General features: G+C 35.7%; 1 protein-coding gene across 5 annotated transcripts in view; it reads left to right on the forward strand.

Moving 5' to 3' along the window:
- The window catches only part of EPHA5 (EPH receptor A5), a 383,390-nt gene that overhangs the window by 247,899 nt on the left and 114,655 nt on the right, over nucleotides 1–20,836 (forward strand). For all 5 annotated transcript variants that reach the window (XM_043906637.1, XM_043906639.1, XM_043906638.1 and 2 more), the window contains 2 exons: nucleotides 7,848–7,972; nucleotides 15,055–15,214. In XM_043906637.1, coding sequence (XP_043762572.1) covers nucleotides 7,848–7,972; nucleotides 15,055–15,214 — 285 coding nt within the window. The remainder of the gene's footprint in view (nucleotides 1–7,847; nucleotides 7,973–15,054; nucleotides 15,215–20,836) is intronic.

Below are 20,836 nucleotides of genomic sequence, written 5' to 3' on the forward strand. Positions count from 1 at the left end.
AACAAGGTCACTCAGCTAGGAAATGGCTGGTTGCCAAAAGAATTTGAAACCAATTTTGCTTGATTTCAAAGCTGTCTATACCATGGCACCCTTTCCTATCTGAGAACACTAAACTAGGTTCTGTATTTGAAAAGTTAGGATGACATGCTCTTTTACGTAACAGATAGCAGACTTTTGTTTTATCATTGCTTATGCCACTGAGATGTTAAAGATTTCTGCATTATGTAAGTATCAGTAAGTCAGACAGACACAGATTGGCAATTCTTTAATAATTAGAAATATATACTGAAAATAAAGTAATTGCGTGGCGGATGGTGGGAGCCAGTGTTGAAGTTGGAGATTACAGATAAATTAAAGAGGCTAGAATAACCTGTGTGATTGCTGATTAGAGTTAGTGGCATCAGTGTATATTCATGTTAAGCTTTATATATATATGTGTGTGTGTGTGTGTGTGTGTGTGTGTGCACACAAATAGCTCTTGCTACATTTGGAAATGTTTATAGATATACACAGGTTAACATACATGCATTTATTTCCTGACTTTGTCATGCGAGAGGGCCAAGAAACAAAACCCCAGTAGCAAGAAGCATGCTTACGATCCAGACCTTGGTGTCCAGTAGAATTCTCCAATGTAGGAAACCAGTGTTCCTAGGAGAAATGACTTATTCTAGGATTGAGGGCAGTAAATGAAACAAGATGAGCCTGAAGCATCTTGTCTTGCAGTGCCAAGAGGTAAGAAAGTGATGTAGAATCCAGACAGAAAACCCATAATGATAGAGGTATGTCAAAAAGACATAGAAGCTAACTGAAAGAGTAATCAATGACCAAAACTTTAACAATTTGAATAAAAAATAAAGCATTAGATTATAAGCTAAAGTATTAAAAAATTGATGTGTCTGTACTCCACAAAAATATAAATAAATGATGAAGCAAACACATAGGGTTCAATAGATAATAATTTGGGCAGATACTCCACGCTCAAGGAGGTAGACCATTGCTCCACCTTCCTTAAGTGTGGGCTGCACATAGTTACTTTCTTCCAAGCGTATGGGAAAACTGGGAAATGAATAACTTTACTGTGAAGAAATCTAGTGCTACCTCTGTCAGGTGATCAAAGTTAACCTAATATTGATGAGTTATGCCTCTGCCCTTGATAGGATGTCATGGAAAAAGCACTTTACCTCTGTACCTTCCTCCAAAAATAACTTCTATCTCAAGTCTAATCATGAGAAAAACATCATATTAATCCCAGCTGAGAGATACTTTACAAAATACCTGACCCATATGCCTCAGCACTGTCAAAGTCATCAAATCAAGCAGTTTGAGAAACTATTAAAGCCCAGAGGAGCCTGAGGAAATGTGATGACTAAATGTAATATGGTGTGCTGAGTGGGATCCTGGGAAAGAAAAATAATAATAAGTATACCTAAGGAAAGTGGAATAAAATATGAACTTTAATAATGTATCAATATTGGTTCATTAATTGTGGTAGATCTACTATACTGGTGTAAGTTGTTTCTTTTTTAAAAATGTTTATGGGTTATAGCTGATTTACAATATTGTGTTTCTGTTGTACAGCAGAGTGAATCAGTTATACAGATACGTGTATCCACTGCTTTTTATGATGTTTCTAAAACATCCTAAAATGAAAATAGAAGACATTAGGTGTGGGATATATGGAATCTCTCTTTACCTCCTTAATAATCTTTCTATAAATATAAAATCATTCTCGATTTAAGTTTTTTTAATTCAATTAGGTGAATGCTGGGAGAAATATCAATAAACTCAGATATGCAGATGACACCACCCTTATGGTAGAAAGTGAGGAAGAACTAAAGAGCCTCTTGACGAAGGTGAAAGAGGAGAGTGAAAAAGTTGGCTTAAAGCTCAACATTCAGAAAACTAAGATCATGGCACTGGTCCCATCACTTCATGGGAAATAGATGGGGAAATGGTGGAAACAGTGTCAGACTTTATTTTTTTATGCTCCAAAATCACTGCAGATGGTGACTGCAGCCATGAAATTAAAAGACGCTTACTCTCTGGAAGGAAAGTTATGACCAACCTAGATGGCATATTAAAAAGCAGAGACATTACTTTGCCAAGAAAGGTCTGTCTAGTCAAGGCTATGGTTTTACCAGTGTTCATGTATGGATGTGAGAGCTGGACTATAAAGAAAGCTGAGAACCACAGAATTGATGTTTTTGAACTGTGGTGCTGGGGAAGACTCTTGAGAGTCCCTTGGACTGCAAGGAGATCCAGCCAGTCCATCCTAAAGGAAATCAGTCTGGTATGTTCATTGAAGGGACTGATGTTGAAGCTGAAACTCCAATACTTTGGCCACCTGATGCAAAGAGCTGACTCATTGGAAAAGACCCTGATGCTGGGAAAGATTGAGGGTAGGAGGAGAAGGGGACACTAAAGGATGAGATGGTTGGATGGCATCATCGACTTGATGGACATGGATTTGGGTGGACTCTGGGAGTGATGGACAGGGAGGCCTGGCGTGCTGCGGTTCATGGGGTCGCAAAGAGTTAGACACGACTGAGCGACTGAAGTGAACTGAATTGAGATTAATTAGGGAAATGTTACTGTCTAAAGGATAAACATCTTCCTTATTATACTGATACTCAAAGTTCACTTCCAATATGTAAGCTACAATACTTAGAAGCAATTTGGAATGTTTCCACATATCTCTAAGGTGAAACTTAGAAACTATGCAAATTATTTTGTTCTAGTCCACTTTATTTCTCTGGTATTTTTGTTCTTACACTATGCTGTGCGTGCTTAGTCACTCAGTCGTGCCCAACTCTTTGTGACCCATGGACTGTAGCCCGCCAGGCTCCTCTCTCTATGGGGATTCTCCAAGCAAGAATACAAGTGGCTTGCCATGCCCTCCTCCACGGGATCTTCCCAACCCAGGTATCAAACCCAGGGTCCTGCATTGCAGGCAGATTGTTTACTGTCTGAGATACCAGGGAAGCCCTAGTATGGTAATATTTATGATTTAACATCATCCAGCAAGTTTTACAGGCAGTAATGCTCTGTGCCATCATTCTCAGTTTGTTCCAGGCTTACTTAATAAAAGATTGAGTGGATAAAGAATGAACAACAGGTAAGGGAGATAAATGAAATAAATTAAACATGTTCTGATGCTGACAAATCTTGTTAGTTATTTTAATATACATATTATCTCTAAAATACTTTGCAGTTGGGTAAGAGTGCTGCCATTTACAATTTGCACATCATCATTATACCCCAGGAGCTGTCAGTGTCCCTACTTTGATCAGCTTTACCCAAATGACAAAGAGATCATCTCTTCACCAAGCATGTTATTCTTGAACTACTCTGAGCTGAGAAGTGGTCTCCTCTCTTCCTTCCATTCTGAACCATGATTTAAAGGGCACTCGTTAGCCTCTGAGACAACCAAGTATGGAAAACAGTGGTGTTTATTAAATCAAACAGTTTTTGAAAGCCATATGGCTTATGCTTAACTTTGATGGATGTAAGTAAATAACAAAGAATTCCATTTCAGGATGATTATGTCTGTGTTGATATTTATTTGATAGCTTCACTTTGAAATGGTTCTTTATTTTATTGAAGAATGGATTATTTTAAATAAAATGCAAGTTCCTAACTAATAGGATCCTAGTATATGCATGTAAGATGAGATAAACTTGGTTTTGAATGATCCTTGATGATGTTTGTATTTCTCATTCATTCATGCATGTATCCATTCAACAAATATTTATGAAATATCTATATGCCAATTAATTTTCTGGTGCTGGCAATATAGCAGTGAACTATATCAAATTAATCCCTGCCTTCATGGAGCATGCATATTAAATGCAGTTTTGAATAGAAAACTGGCAACACCATTAGTTCATTAAGAGAAAACTGAAACCTGTCTATAAAAACTACATCAACCAAAATGAGGATGTCTGCAATGTAGTGAAATGAGTGAAGAACTTTAAAGACAGTTTGTGGATCTTTACTAAAGTATAATGCAACACATATATAGTGGTAATGGGACAGTAAGTGTAGTTTATGTGATTCATAAAGATACACACTATCGAACACAGTACATTAAAAAAAATTATGTTATCTTCCTGAATTCTCTCTTCCTGTTTCTACATCAGTAAATTTGCTACTTTGCTGCAAACACAATGATGAACTAGGGGGCCTATGGCTTGCTCTTCCTTCTTTCCCTGTATTCTGGATGGTTTGTCCATAGTACCGAAGATGGAATGACTTTTCCCTTATGAGGGAATCAATAGGGACTTTGCACTTATTCCAGAATGTGACTGTGAGAACCACCAGTCAAATAAAGGGTTTACATGAAAGTAATTAAACTTCGATTTCCAAACTAGTTTTAAACAATTTTGGCTTCGTACACACACTTTGTGTTCTATAGTGTGTATGTGTGCTCAGTCATGTCTGACTCTTTTGACCCCATGGACTGTATGTAGCCCACCAGGCTCCTCTGTCCATGGAATTTTCCAGGCAACAATACTAGAAATGGGTTGCCATTTCCTTCTCCAGGGGATCTTCTGGACCCATGATCAAACTCAGGTCTCCTGCATTTTGGGCAGATTCTTTACCATCTGAACCAGCAGGGAAGGCCCAAAATGAAAGTTGATCAGTCGCTCAGTTGTCTGTGACTCTTTGTGACCCCCTGGACTGTAGCCCACCACATCTTCTGTCCATGGAGTCGTCCAGGCAAGAATATTGGAGTGGGTAGCCATTTCCTTCTCCAGGGGGATCTTCCCAACCCAGAGCTCCTGTGTTAGAGACAAGATTCTTTACCATCCAAGCCACCAGAAAATTTGTGGAGCTGGACAGAGGGAGGGGACACATGCAAACCTATGACTGATTCTTTTTGATGTTTGACAGAAAAACAACAAAATTCTGTAAAGTAATTAGCCTTCAATTAAAAAATATTTTTTTAAAAAAAGAATATAAGATAAAGCTGGAATTATACATTCTCTGAATCTGAACACCACAAAGCCCTATGATTAAAAGAATAAAAGTACATATTATAGTATCAAAGTCAATATAACCTATGGGTTTATAAGACACTAGACAGTTACCAGACTTTGGTCTTACATATAGTTGTTTCTATTTTAATTTTATTGAAAGACATGTCACTTTTAATAGATGAATTTGCTGACATAATATAATATATAATCAAAAATAAAAGATTCCTCTGTATTTGATTTTTTACCAGCACTGATTTATTCCATACATATTTATTGGACCGTCCTCTGTCCAGGTGCTGTTCTAGAGCTAGGATTCAGTAGCGGATGAGAATAACAATATCACTGCGCTCATAAAATTACACTCTACTTGAGAGGATTGAAAAAAGCAAATAGGAATAAGGAAGAATTCATATAGAAATAAGATAAGATATGAATATCAGCTGATAGAAGTGCAAGAAATAGGGGAAAATTAATTTGTGAAGATCAGAGGATGTGGCAAGATATGGGGAGGGTGGCAAGGGAGAGAGCAAACAGCAAAGGTCTCAGTGAGAAATCCAGAAGAGGGAGCGAGCTCTGGAGTTAGAGTGAGAAGCACCTCTGAATAAGAGGATGCAGATTGAAAATCCTTAGGCAGGAGTGTGTCAGAAGTGCCTGGGGCAGCCAGCCTAGAGAAGGAAATTGTAACCCACTCCAGTATTCTTGCCTGGAGAATTCCATGGAAAGAGGAGCTTGTTGGGCTACAGTCCATGGGGTCACAAAGAGTTGGACACGAGTGAGCAGCTAACGCTATGCAGGAGTGTGTCAGAAGTGCCTGGGGCCACCAGCCTGGGCGGAGCTGCTGAAGTAGCAGGAAGTGGTGAGGTCAAAGAAGATGCAGAGAGCCGGACGGTATTGATGCTTGTGTGTATGTCCACGTTTGGGTTTTACTCTGCAGTGAGATCCAGAGGTACAGAGGAATGACGTGATCTCTCTTCTGTTTTTAAATGATGAGCCTCTTCCCAACCCCTTTTTACACTAGCGTGGAGCCCCGCAAATAGTTCTGAACTTGGTTCTTGCTGTCTGTTGCTCCAAATGGTGCCTCTGATTTGGTTACATTTTCTGAGGAATGGAAAAGATACTTAAACATGACAAGTTACAGTGTATTATTTTGACTGAATACTGCTGGAAATTAAAATAGAAATACTATGCATCCATATGTATATGGATGTAGCATATAGGGCTTCCCTGGTGCTCAGCAGTGAATAATCTGCCTGCCATTGCAGGAGACACAGGAGGCCAGAGTCTGCTGCCTGAGTCACGAAGATCCCTTTGAGAAGGAATTGATGACCCACTGCAGTATTCCTGTTTGGGAATTCCCATGGTCAGAGGGGCCTAATGGGCTGTAGTCCATGGGGTCGCAAAGAATTGGACACAACTTAGAGACTGAGACAGCAACAACAATATAGCGTATACGTTGCTATTTCTCTTTCTCAGCTGCTCAGTCGTGTTTGACTCTCTGTGACCCCATGGGCTGTATGTAGTCCACCAGGCTCCTCTGTCCATGGGATTCTCCAGGCAAGAATACTGGAGTGGGTTGCCGTTTCCTTCTCCAGGGGATCGTCCCAACCCAGGAATCGAACCTGAGTCCTCCTGCATTACATGCAGATTCTTTACCATCTGAGACACAAGGGAAGCCCAACATATATATAAATTTTAATCTCAGTAGATATATAATATTGTTCACGTAAGGCTATATATACACTACCACAGGGCTATCACATAGTGGTTATACACTACTCACTTTGGCTGACATCTTTTCCATCTTATTACATGTACATTATAAATACATAAAATATGCATATTATGTATTATTTCTCTGTCTCTACACGTACATACACTCATGATGTGTGTGTGTGTGTGTGTTTGTGCATGTGTGTGTATATATATATATATATATATATATATATACATACACATAGGCACCCCGGGGGGCATGAGGGGTAAAGAATCTGCATGCCCATGATAATTTTTTGCTTTGTCTTCTATAAAATCTGAAAACTACAAAAATAAAGGTTATCTACATCAAGAAAATTATGTCAGCACCTCTTTAGGGTGTCAAACCCAGAGTCTATACAAATTTCATCAGTTTGATAAAAAAGGGATGCCGAGTCAAATATTCAAGTGTGTGGGAGTTCAAAATACTCAGAAAGTAGCATTTTTTTCTATTATTATCAGATAAATAGTCATTTAATAGACACTGGCAAATAACAATGAACATCATAAGCAACTGTAATTTCTAATGAAATATTTGGGGAAAATGGATGTGAAGGGAAATGCTTCTTTTATTTGCTATTGTTTTATATATACTACACATATTTAAGCATAGTTTTAAGAAAGACCTCCACTGTATTTAATATATGAAATTTCAATGATTATAGACTCATATGATTTCAAAAATAAGAAATTATGAAAGTCTTAATGTTATAAAAATATGGTAATAGGGATAACCATGTACGTGTTAGTGTTACGGAATATGTTATAGAGTTCATGAATTTTAGAAACATAGAATAGACATAAGATCATTAAGAACATCTTTATTCTATAAACAGAAGATAGTTTGTGTATCTAAACTTTATAGAGAAAATGTGGACTTAAGATTCTATGTGACTATAATTTTATTAGAGAAATTTCTCAGGATATAAGTTGATTTATATTTTTAAAGCACTTCTAAATCTATAAAAACTTGTATATAAAGAATAACTGTTTCCAGGTACAATGAAAAGTTAAGTGTTTGATATATTTATTATATCACCTTCAAGTGTGCCGATACACATGACAGACGGGTGGAATTTGAAGACTCTGTTAATCATGCCACTCTCCATTTTGCAGCCCCCTCTCCAGTCACCAATGTGAAAAAGGGGAAGATAGCTAAGAACAGCATCTCCTTGTCTTGGCAAGAGCCAGATCGCCCCAATGGAATCATCCTGGAGTATGAAATCAAATATTTTGAAAAGGTGGGACTAACAGAATAAAAAATGTCCTTTCTTCCTTTTCCATGTTAATTTTAGCAACTGCAGTTATCCAATTTGTAGTTATCCAATTGCATGTTACAATTTTAGGTGTAAATCCATGACAGTTGATTTGCAGTCATGATGATGAAGGCCCGACGTGTATAGCGAGTGCTTTATTTGTGTTCTGTTGCTGCCAAATGGTTCATGCTGCCGGAATACTGCAATGCAATCTAGCATCAGCTTCACTAGGCTTCACAGCATTGAAAGATAAAGTCACAGAACGTTTTCAAAGTGTCCCAGATGATGAAGCTGTTAACCTTCAGTAGTGACTGCAGTATACTACAGGGAAAAACACAATCTCATGGCCAGTAACCCTGCATAATGCCTATTCTATTTGGAAGTATCAGCAGGTAGCATGTATGTATACCTGATAATTTTAGAAAACCTATGACAAAGGTCTTAACACTGTAGCATAAAATTTATTTTAAAATTTGAGAGCATAAAATTGGAAGTGTATGCTTCACATTCCCTATAGTTTCTTGATTTCCCTCTTCTTCCCTGAGTTGTTGTTTTGCCATAATAGTTGTTGAAATCTAAAGGCAATAATCATTCCTCTTTCTCTTTTCTAAATCCATGACCAAGTGAGCTATTGATAAAGGAATAAACAGGTAGAAACTAAAGATGCACTTAGAATTTCTAAAGCTGAACTGGTGTCTTTGGCTTAGATATATTATGTTAGATTAGATTTTCTAACCTCCACTCCCATCTTACAGTAAGTTCCCTACATATGAACCTTTAAATTGCAGTCTTTCAAATATGTGACTGTGCCCTTGTATGCCAGCTATTGTACAGTACTACTGTGCTTTTCAAAGTATAGTACTGTAAAATTAAAAATGGTTTATTTTTGTGTTTGTTTTTTATGTATTATTTGTATGAAAGGTATTATAAACTCATTATGGTACAATACCATGTAGGTGATTTGTGTTAGTTGGGTACCTAGGCTAAATTTGTATGTTAGTCACTCAGTCATGTCTGACTTTGCAACCCCATGGACTGTAGCCTGCCAAGCTCCTCTGTCCTTGGAATTCTCTAGGCAAGAATACTGGAGTGGGTTGCTATTTCCCTCTCCATTGAATCTCCCCTACTCAGAGATCAAACCCAGGTCTCCTGCATTGCAGCAGATTCTTTACTGTGTGAGCTACTGGGGAAGCCTAGGCTAAATTTGTTGGACTTAAAAACAATGGCTGATTCATATCAATGTATGATAAAACCCACTGAAATGTTGTGAAGTAATTAGCCTCCAACTAATAAAAAAATTAAAAAAAAAAAAAACAAAAAACAAATAGGACTTACAGACGGGCTGTCGGAATGGAGCTTATTTGTATGTAGGAGACGCACTGTATTGTTCTTTTTGTACAGACTAGATCTGAATGACATGCACTATCTAGAACAGCTTGAGTTCTAATAGAACAGGGATAAAAATAGATCAGTGTTCAAACCAGACTCTAAGAGGTGGCTTGGAGAACCTGGCCCAGAAGTGTATGTTCTATGGAAGTAGGAGTAGACAAGATTGCTGACATAATACTGAGAAGCAGATCACAAAAGGGAAGGGAAGCCACACTTATCCAACTGCTTCTTATAAACTCCCAGAGACATCACTCCTCTCTTAGGGAAGAGTGAAGAGGGTGAAAGTTTAAAAACTCACTTTGCAATACCTAAGAAATTGTCCAAGTTGGATGCTAGAATCAAGAAGGAGAATAAGCATTTTCTTTATACTAATGCAAAAGTGTCATGAGAAATCCTGATCTCCTGTTATTTAAAGTTACTTAAAATTGGAATTCCACATATATGATAGATAAGCATTATAAGTAAATACATTGAAACACATTGAAGTAATTCATAGCATTTTTTGCTTGTTTCATCATGGATTCAATCTGTGTAAAGATATAACAGAGAATGAAACATGGAGTTTATGTGGGGTGAGTGGGGCTATCTACATCTTTTTTCTAGGTTTTGAATGTCTCTACAATGTTCATATATTGATTTTATAAATGGATAAATAACTCAATTATTATTTTGGAAATCATTGTCTAAGAATGACTTATTGGTAGCATTAAATGTAACTAAGTGGATTATTAGGGAACATAAATGAAGATATTGATAAGATATTTCAGAAAAAAAATAATATCAAATAACATTATTCACCAAGAATGGTCTAAGAAAATACTTTGATACAAAGCTATGTCGGGGTAAGGTGTACAGTGTTTACTGAAAAAAATAGAGTAAATCAAGTAAAATGTTGCAACATTAATATACTCCAGTGATTCCTGTTTCTCTGGGAGTCATGGTCCAAACTGAATTGCTGATGCTAGAAGTCTTCAAACACATGCTGTATTCAAAGTTAATTTGTTAAATTTAGTTTTACATTTCTTTTTTCATGTTTTTGTAAACTTTATCACTGCATACTAATTCAAAGCTAGGCAAATATATGAATTTATGAATTCTTTTGTAAACATTTTAAGTTTCCAGATTTTTATTGTAATTAAAGTTGATTCTAAAATAAGTTGAGATTCATACTGGCATTTTAGAATAGCTATACACCAAAAAAAACCTATATAATTGAATAGGGGTTTCCCTGGTAGCTCAGCTGGTGAATCCTCCTGCAATGCAGGAGACCCTGGTTTGATTCCTGGATCAGGAAAATCCTCTGGAGAAGGGATAGGCTACCCACTCCAATATTCTTGGGCTTCCCTGCTAGCTCAGTTGGTAAAGAATCCGCCCACAATGCAGGAGACCTGGGTTTGATCCCTGGGTTGGGAAAATCCCATAGGGGAGGGAATGGCTACCCACTCCAGTATTCTGGCCTAGAGAATTCCATGGATTTTTATAGTCCATGGGGTCACATATAATCCATATACCTGAATATATATATGTATATATTAGATGCAATAAAGTTTTTCAGCAGGAACAGTAAATGTTTGACAATTATTTATTTTCCTGCCTGGTTTTTCTTTACCTGAAACAACTATTCATAGCTGAACCTATGAGTTTAGTGGGTTTTTTTTTTTTTTTTGTCTTTAAGGAAATTGTCCCTATTTTTTCCCCTTATGGGCGACCTTTGATTGTTTTAACACTTGCTTCTCAGCATATGCATGAGTCTCATATACATGATATTCCTTAGGAGCAAGGATTTACCTTTTTTTTTTTTTTTTCCATTTAAGCTGCTGCTTTTGTTAAAACAAATAATTACTCAACAAGTGGTAGGGCAAAGCCCTTGTCTGTTAATATTTATTCTAATTAATCATATCCATGTTGTGGAAATATGTTTGTTATAGTCCATTTTATGTAATATTTGTTTCAGTAGCATTTGGCTTTATGCTTAATATTTTATATTTAATGCTGTGTTAATACACTCTATTATCTGTACAACTCGAAGTAAGAAAAAATGATTTTGGGAAAAAAGATTTCTATTCATATATTCAATAAATGAATAAAAGTTGCCTAAAAGTTTGCTTTAAAAGCAGCAAAAACCCTTATATATTATTTTGGGGAAGTTATCATTATCTTTTGGTCAGTGTTTTCCTTTTACAGAGAAGATATTAATTCCCAGACTTTTGCCAAGTAAAATTATTGAGCACACCAATAAAATACACAAAAAGTTTTGTTTTTTTTTTTTAACACTTTCAAAAGGAAAAAAAAAGGAGGGGGGGATAATGAGCTTTGATATCATGTATTGGGGTGGGGGTCCTGATAGGTTGCCAGGGCTTATTTTGAGTCTTCAGAATGATACCACCATTTTATTGGCTGGCTCTTGGCCAGACACAGGTGGCAGAGCTTTCCAGGGCTCACACACTTGCCAGCTGGCATTTCCGCCTGTGATTGCCCTGCTCTAATAGAGGTCATTGGGCCTCTCTGCTCCTGCGTGGTGATGGGCCCACTGCCACCTCTTAATTAAAGACAGGCAAAGGGAAGCTGCCCTTTGGCAGAGTGTTTGCCAGCTGGCTCCTTCTGCGAAGGCCGTCCCCTTGCTGCCTGTGAACAATGTTTGCTAAGCAGCTGGGGAACGTAGCTCATTTGCTCAGCTGGGACATAAAGGCAGCAAAAGCCACTGCCCTGACCAAGGACTTGACGACACTTGGTCGTGGGTGTTGAAGATGTGTACATAGTTTGTGACATGGTGGAAATTCTGAGTATGATTTAAAGAAGTGGAACAGAAGCAAATTTTAGAAGATACTTAAATCATTTAAAATGTGTATTTATGGATTTTGATCCCTTCGTATAAGCTTCACTAAGTCCCCTTGATAACTTACTCAACTAACTCAGAGAGACAATGTACAGTTAGATCTGTGATGAGGAAACATTGAGACATACATAATGTTACTAGATAATCAGATGGAATGTTGTATAATTGTGTTCAATTAAACACAGCAGATAGCAGATTATACTTTATTCAAGAAACAACATTCCAGTTTCCTTGAAGTGTTTTTTATTTTTTTGATGAAATTATCCATTTCTATTTTTTTAATACCTAGGAGTTACAATCATATAAGATTTTTAACTTTTTTTTTTCTTTTGAGTAGAAGAATTTGCCATCATATTATAGGGGCAAATCAAAGCTGTAATGCCCAGAAGATTGTGCTAGGTGTTGTGTACATTATCTCTATCTCTGTGTCCTCACAAAGCTCATAATAAATAATTTCATCCTATTCTAAAGAAGAAAAAACCTTAGGTTGAGTTGTATGCTCACATTTACACACATACTTTAGTTAATAATGGCTAGAATTCTAATCCTGATAATCCTATGCTTTTTTCATTAAAAGAACATCTTACTTTACATATAAATGTTTATACTTCATGTAAAAATCCTAATTATATCAAATATAAGAGAATCTTTAGTTTTGTCTAGATTTTTTTCACCAACTCAAATTCCCTTCAAGCAAATTACAAATAATAGTGAATATATATTTTAGCATTTCTTACTGAAAATGTCTGATTCAATCACAGCCAAGCTGTGAAGTATATTATTGAGAAAGTCTTGCCCACTCAGCCACAAACTTGAGTGTACCCAGAACATCAGTAACTACAATAGCTTATAGAAGCTATTTACCCCTTTTTAAAGGAACACATCAAGAAATTGTCTACTTCTTTACTGCTCCACCTCTAGCACATAGAAGAGGTACTAGAGTAGACAAGAGGAGATTTTAAATATTTGTGAGAGGAAATGGCTAACATTGCTAGGTAAAGTTTATAGAATTTAATTATCTACTTTAAATTCTTTGCAAAATTGTAACAAAATTTCCTAAACACTTTAAAGACTAGGCATTTAAATTAATATGTTCATTAAAAATAAAGATAAATTGTTTACATAAAGTAAATCAGAAAAACCCATTTGGATTAGAATTTAAACCATATTTACCTGGAAAGAAATTTGGATATACTTAACCCTAAGAAAAATTTATATGTTTGAATGTATTAAATGAAGGATGGTGAACTAGAAGCATATTTATACATTGTATATTTTGTTTTTGGTAGCATAGAACTTGGTTAGAAGTTGACTTTGATGTGTCAAACAAGAAAAAAAATGATTATTACATTAAAACTTATTTTACCTGCTTTCACATGCAGTATCTGTTTCATTCTTACATCTCTGTGAGGATATCCAAGTACCAGTTTCTACCCCAATTTTACAGATAAGGAAGCTGAGGATAAAAATAAAAATGGGTTTCAGTGTCCACATTAAAGATACAGCATAGCATACTGTAGACTTCAAGGGACAATGAGTGTGGTTTGCATTTGTTTTGTGTGTTGATAGCATTGTCAGCATCAAGTAATAACCATATTCATATCATCATCCAAATGATAAGTTTGAAGTAGAGAATTCCCAAACTCCCTACTGAGCTTGGCATATTCTTCTCAAGAGTACTTGAGAAGTGAATATTATATTCATGTTTTCAATTGTTTTCTCATTTAGAAAAAATAAATCCTTTATATGTTGGTCCCCTTAGATCATTTTTAAAAAATAAAATTTTCTGCTTATAAAGACAATATTCACTGAAATATTTAGAAAACAATGATCTATAGTCATTAACCAGTTATTGTAAGTAAAGATCAATTCTTAAAAAGGTATAAAAAATGTTCTAAGTATAACCTATCTTTAATTCATCCTATAATATCAATCATAAATATAGTACATTTCCTTAAGGAAAAAACAAGTTTAGCCAAGAATCACACATAAAAATATAAAGGAAGAGAAAGTTCAAAACAGGAACTGTATTTCAAATCCTTATAGATCTAAATTTTTTTATTCGGCATCATAAACTTCAGAGATAATGAGGAGTTATAGATGGCTTGCCTGGAATTTTGTTACTAGTCAAATCAGAAATAGTTCCTCTTTGTTTCACTTTCTAGAACTATCTTTCCAGTGATTTTTTCCTTTCCTCTTCCATCTCTGTTCACTAGTAACCCAGCCCAAACACATAAAAGTGAAAAACTAGAACTTTTTTAAAAGGAAAAAAAAATACTTTGCTTATTTGCATTTTTTCTTTAAAATTTCATTTCAACATAGTGAACTGAAATTAAACTTCTCCAGTGAAGTACTCATTCCTTCTCCCAACACCTAAATATAATTAGAAATCAACTTCACTAAAGATAAAAGATATATGTCTTATCTGGCAGTACATTGGACATTGTAACCTTTCTCTGTAAACAAGCATCATATTAGATGCACTCTAATAAGTCATTTATGAGAAAAACAAGCACACAATTAGCAATACTAAAATAGAGTCTGTAAAATAGTGTGTCTTTTAGAAATTGTATTTTTAAAGTTTACGTATCTATTTCTGCCCAGGGGAAGCAGTGGATGGGTGGAAAACACATCCACCATCTTTGAGTTCTAGAAAATAGCATTGTATATAACTAGCACTCCTAGGATATGTAGGATTTTTTTTCTCTAAAATTATCATATTTGCACTAATATCAAATCTGTTAGTTTCTGAATCTTTTTCTCATCTCTGATTTGAAGTTTTGCCATCATTAGTAATTCATACATTGTCTTCTTTTTATCTTATCTGCATGTGTGACCCAAGGACCAAGAGACCAGCTATACAATCATCAAATCTAAAGAGACATCTATAACTGCAGAGGGCTTGAAACCAGCTTCGGTGTATGTCTTCCAAATTCGGGCACGCACAGCAGCAGGCTATGGTGTCTTCAGTCGAAGATTTGAGTTTGAAACCATCCCAGTGTGTAAGTCATTTTAATTACTGTCAACTCATGTCTCTCTAATGGTTACCAGAGAAGAGTCAGTGGATCAATACGCTCCCTGGGCATTCTGTCAGTGTCCCACTTCTCCTCCGTCTCCCAGGCATGACCCCTTCAGGTGGGAAGCATCTGTCATACTATTACAGTAGGTGAGCGGGTTAACACACGGTGGTCCCCACTCCTCATTGCATTTGGTCTACAGGGAGATGAAACATCGGGAGATGCTTAAGAACTGTTTAAACCTTGCTTTTAAAGACTCTTTCCACTGCTGCCATACTTTATTGAATTATTGCCATTTACTTTTTACTTGTTTTATTGAACTACCCTACTAAGCTTAGTCTTTCTATGAAAATTCCACAGGGAACTTTCATTAGTATTGAGTTTGGCAAGAAAATGGTGCTTTTAGGAACCAATTTGATTGTTTAAAAAAAAAAAATCAGAATCTCTGGCAGCAACTCTGAGTGGATGGTCTGGAAATATTTCTGTAAAAACCTTTCTTGTGCCTTTTTTTTCCCCCCAAAATAGTAAAAATAGCAGAAAGATTTTTCTTTAAAGTCAAGCAAAATATTTAGATTTACTTGTACTAAAGCACACATTAAAAGCAGGCGTAGCAGAAGGCAATAATCTGCTGTATTTATAGATGAAAAAAAAGACACTATTAAAGTCTTGTTAGGAAGAAAATAACAGTAGTGTGAAATGTCAAGTACGTGTAAATGTATATGTTTGAACATATATAATACATATATATATATTCATTTTAAAGTCAAGTTATATAAGAATTAGTGATTGTAAAATGAAGGAATTAAGACGCATATTTCCTTCTTTTGAATACCAACATGAGAGCGTAGTTATCAGATTTACTTTGAAATGATTAGAATTATTAAATTTAAATTTTTGTAAATCTATATAATACAGATCTTAAGAAAATGAAGATATACTTCTGCTTAAAGCATGTTTAACTGAATTATCTAGAAAATAACTTTTGTTATTTTAACAGTAACTTTCTAAGTATTGCTTCACTTGATTTTATATAGATTAGAGTGCCATTGTGGAAAAAAGATAAATTATTTTCTTTCCATTCAAGGACAGTCCCTTGTCTGAAGTTTAATTGACCTATTAAAATTTAAGCATTTGATACTATTTAGAAAAGTTTTTAAATATGTTTGATATGAATAGATGTAATTAGAAAATTTCCATAATATTGGCAATGAACTATTTATTTACTCTCGTACCTTGCACACTGATCTGGCTTTATGACGAAATGTGTGTTACATACCCTGGCCACCCTCAAAGACCTTGTTTCTATTTATGCTTATGTGGTTTACCAACTCTGGGAACAAAGCCGTAGGGTACATTGTGTTTCAACGTATGCGCTAGTGCGCGGACAACTTTACAAATGAAAAGTGTCACTTTAAAAGATTACAAAATTATACCTAGTTTTAAGAGATTGGCATGTTCAGCCATTAGTTTTTCTTTAGACTATTTGATAAACTCCCCCACCCTTTTTTTTGTATAGTAGTTTCCAGGATGCCAATACCCATCAATCTGATCATTGAAACAAACAATATGAGGTCATTTTCCATATAGTTTTACAGAGTCTCACCTGAAATTGTCTTCTTTTAAATTTTTCCTACATAATTTCTAGAGTGAAAGAAATGTCACACAAATGTTTTTATTACAAAATCAGATTTTAGCGTTATTATTACTAGATAATGAAACTCTTTTAGGGACATATTCTGTACCCCCTCTTAACTTTAGTGTGGAATTTTATATTTACTTGAGTATGTGTACATGTATATGCAAGCATTTTAAGAATGAATTTTTCTTTGTATCAAGTATCTGTTACATACCAATCCCCTTTGGCCTTCATGTAGAAACCTGTATACAGTTCAGCAAGAATGTGTTGAGCCTCTATTATACATTGGCTTTGCTAGACTCTAGAGAAATTAACATGAGTAATACATGGAAACTTCTCTCTAGGGGATAGAAGTACAGTCTGTTTAATTCTGAAAGTTCGAATGTTTGTGTCAAGGACCGTTTAGTGTGCGTGTGTTCAGTCACTCATTCATGTCTGACTCTTTGCAACACCATGGACTGTAGCCCACTAGGCTCCTCTGTCTGTGGAATTTTCCAGGCAAGAATACTGGAGCAGGCTGCCATTTCCTACTCTGGGGGATCTTCCCAACCCAGGGATCAAACCTGCATCTCTTTGCTCATTGGCAGACCATTCTTTATCACTAGTGCCACCTGGGAAGCCTGTCAGATAATAGTTTTGTTCATTATTTTTAAATTTGTTATTAACTCCCTACACATCAAAAGATATAGTTAAAATAAAACTTCATTTCGACTTCTATAGAATTTGTGTTATATGCCATTCATTTGACCACTGTTTGTGTAACATTTTGTGAAAACACTTCAGTTGTTTTATTGAGGAATTATTTACTTGATATTATAATTTAATGCTTCACATACTACTGTATTATTTCTAAAACAGTCTTCAAATACAACATTACGGGATTTATGGTATCTTCCCTGGTGTCTCAAACAGTTAAGAATCTGCCTGCAGTATAGGAGACCTGGATTTAATTTCTGGATCAGGAAGATCCCCTGGAGAAGGGAATGGCAACCCTTTCCAGTATTCTTGCTTGGAGAATTCCACGGACAGAGGAACCTGATGGGCTACAGTCCACGGGTAGCAAAGTATCAGACACGACTGAGTGACTTCCACACATATGTATAGTAAATGTTGGACCTGTTTTCAGACTCAGTTTAAATTAATAATATCAGTAATTTTAAGTATAAGAATTTGTTGTCCCCAAGAGAAATTATCTGTTTAGGCTTGTAGGTAGCAGAGAAGCAGCCTGTAAGTAAATGAAATTTTCCCTCTGAAGGGAGCTCTTTAGAGGTCAGTGTCTTGGAAGAGACAGGAAGAATTATAACAGTGGAGTTACGTAAAGCAAAAGAAGGATATGGGGTTATATTTAACCATGGAATTCAGACTTGATTGGGCTGTTTAAAAGTTTAACATTTCTAAAATGTGGGAGGTGGGAACGGATTAGTCTACAGAAAAAAATGAGGAAGACTCATTATGAGCATGACTTTGTAAGGAAGTTAAAGAGAGCTCTTTAACACTTTGCAAAGTTATAATATAACTAGGATATTGGAATTGATGAAATCTTACATTTCCTTGTACTCCTTTGTATGTGAGTGTGCAGACATGTGTATTACATTATGTACAATCTGGTCACTTGCGAGGGTTTGTGTAGCTAACATCACAGTCAAGATATCAAATAGTATTAACCTCACAAGGATCTCTCTTGTTGCTCTTTTATAACCACAACCACCGCCTTCAGGAACAAATCTTATCCAATAACTAATCTCTGCTGCTGCTAAGTCGCTTCAGTCGTGTCTGACTCTGTGTGACCCCATAGACGGCAGCCCACCAGGCTCCCCGTCCCTGGGATTCTCCAGGCAAGAACAGTGGAGTGGGTTGCCATTTCCTTCTCCAATGCATGAAAGTGAAAAGTGAAAGTGAAGTCGCTCAGTCGTGTCCGACTCTCAGCGACCCCATGGACTGCACTAATCTCTGGCAACCACTAATTTCTTTAAAAAGGATGTGTTTATTTACTTGGCTGTGCCAAGTCTTAGTTGTGGCATGGGATCTTCATTGCATCGTGAGAAACGTTTCATTGTAGTGCATGGCTTCTCTAGTTGTGGCCCCACAAGCTTCATTGCCCTGCAGCATGTGGGATCTTAGTTCCCCAGCCAGAGGTCAAACCCACGTCCCATGCATTGCAAGGCAGATTCTTAACCACTGGACCATCAGGGAAGTTCAGAACTATGAATTTCTAAAATACATTTCTAAAATGTTGACATTTTAAAAATGTTTTGAAAATGGAATCATACAGTACATTCCCTTTTACTTTGGAATTTTTTCCCATTCAGTCTAATTCCCCATGGATTCATCCAGGTTGTAAATCTGAAGTCTGTTCCTTTTCATTGTTGAGCAGTATTCCATGATATTCATTGGGAGGACTGATGGTGAATCTGATACTCCAATAATTTGGTCATCTGATGGGAAGAACTGACTCCTTGGAAAAGACTGTGATCCTAGGAAAGATTGAAGGCAGGAAGAGAAGGGAATTAAAGAGGATGAGATGGTTGGATGACATCACTGACTCGATGGACATGAATTTGAGCAAGCTCCAGGAGTTGGTGATGGACAGGGAAGCCTGGTGTGCTGCAGTCCATGGGCTCGAAAAGAGTCAGACACAACTGAGTGACTGAACTTAACAGATTCCATGATAAATATGTACCATAGTTTCTTTAAACATTCACCTATTGAAAGATATCTGGGCTGATACCAGTTTTTGCTATTAACATTAACAGTTTTGCTATTAACATAAAAATGCTATGAACATTCATATATATATTTTTGTCTCAACCTAAACTTTATTTCCCTGGGATAACTATCGAAGAGTACAGTTACTGGAGTTGTATGGTAATTGCACATTTATTTTCATAAGAAACTGCCAAACTTTTTTCCAAAGTAACTGTACCATTTTACATGCCCACCGCCAATGTATGAGTGATCAATTTCTCCACATTATTATCAACATTTGTTATTGTCACTATTTTATTTTGTCATTTTTGGACAGATGAGTAGCAATATCTTGTTGTTGATTTAATTGAAATCTGTAACAGCCAATGATGGTCCAAATCTTTTCATGTGCTTATTTGTCTGCCATGATGCTTTAAATCTCCATGCTAATTCCTGTGTACTCATTACAAATCAAAAGTTATAACTTTGATCAGCTTATCCTGATCAAGAAAGTTAATAGATATGTATTTATGTGCAAGAAAATCCTAAATTCTCAGCCTGGCCTTAGAAAACCCTTGTAATCTGTCTCTAACAAACCTGTTTAGCCTCAGTGATTAAACTCAGTGATTCATGTATGTTACAGTTTCTCTAGAGAATATTTATGTAACGTGGATTTGCAACCAGAAGTGAGGAAGCAAAATAAGGGAACACAACACAGTTTCTCAATAGATGCTATCTTAAAGTTTCCAGAGATGATGCAAATATATGATAATTAGCATAAATAAGCATTATTATTTACTAAAGAACATTAATTTTCATAATTAACATCCTTTTAATAGTAATATGTTTCATTGCTGCAAAATTTGCTTTTAAGCATTTCCAAAACATTCCTCTGCTATTTTTCGAGAACACATTATTAACCAACTAATTCTTAATAAAAATATATAAGAAAATAGGCAATATTAATGACTAAAATTCATATCTTTAAATACTAAAATTTTAACAGTATGTAAAAGGATAATCATAAATCATACTGTGCTTACCATTTTTTGACCATTGATAGAGAATGAACAATTATGAAGGCATTGACAGTATCCTGTAAATTTTATTTATTTTCAATTTAGTTGATGTCTTTGGGGATATTATTGATGCTGTCAGGGCAAACAAAGGAATAAATAATAAAAGTCTTAATGAATTATCTCGAGTTAATTTGAGATAACTCAAATTAATTAATAAGTGCAAATGAAATAATCAATACTTAAAGCCCATCAAGAAACTTAAAAAAT

The sequence above is a fragment of the Cervus elaphus genome, chromosome 6, assembly GCF_910594005.1.
Source record: "Cervus elaphus chromosome 6, mCerEla1.1, whole genome shotgun sequence".
NCBI lineage: Eukaryota > Metazoa > Chordata > Mammalia > Artiodactyla > Cervidae > Cervus > Cervus elaphus.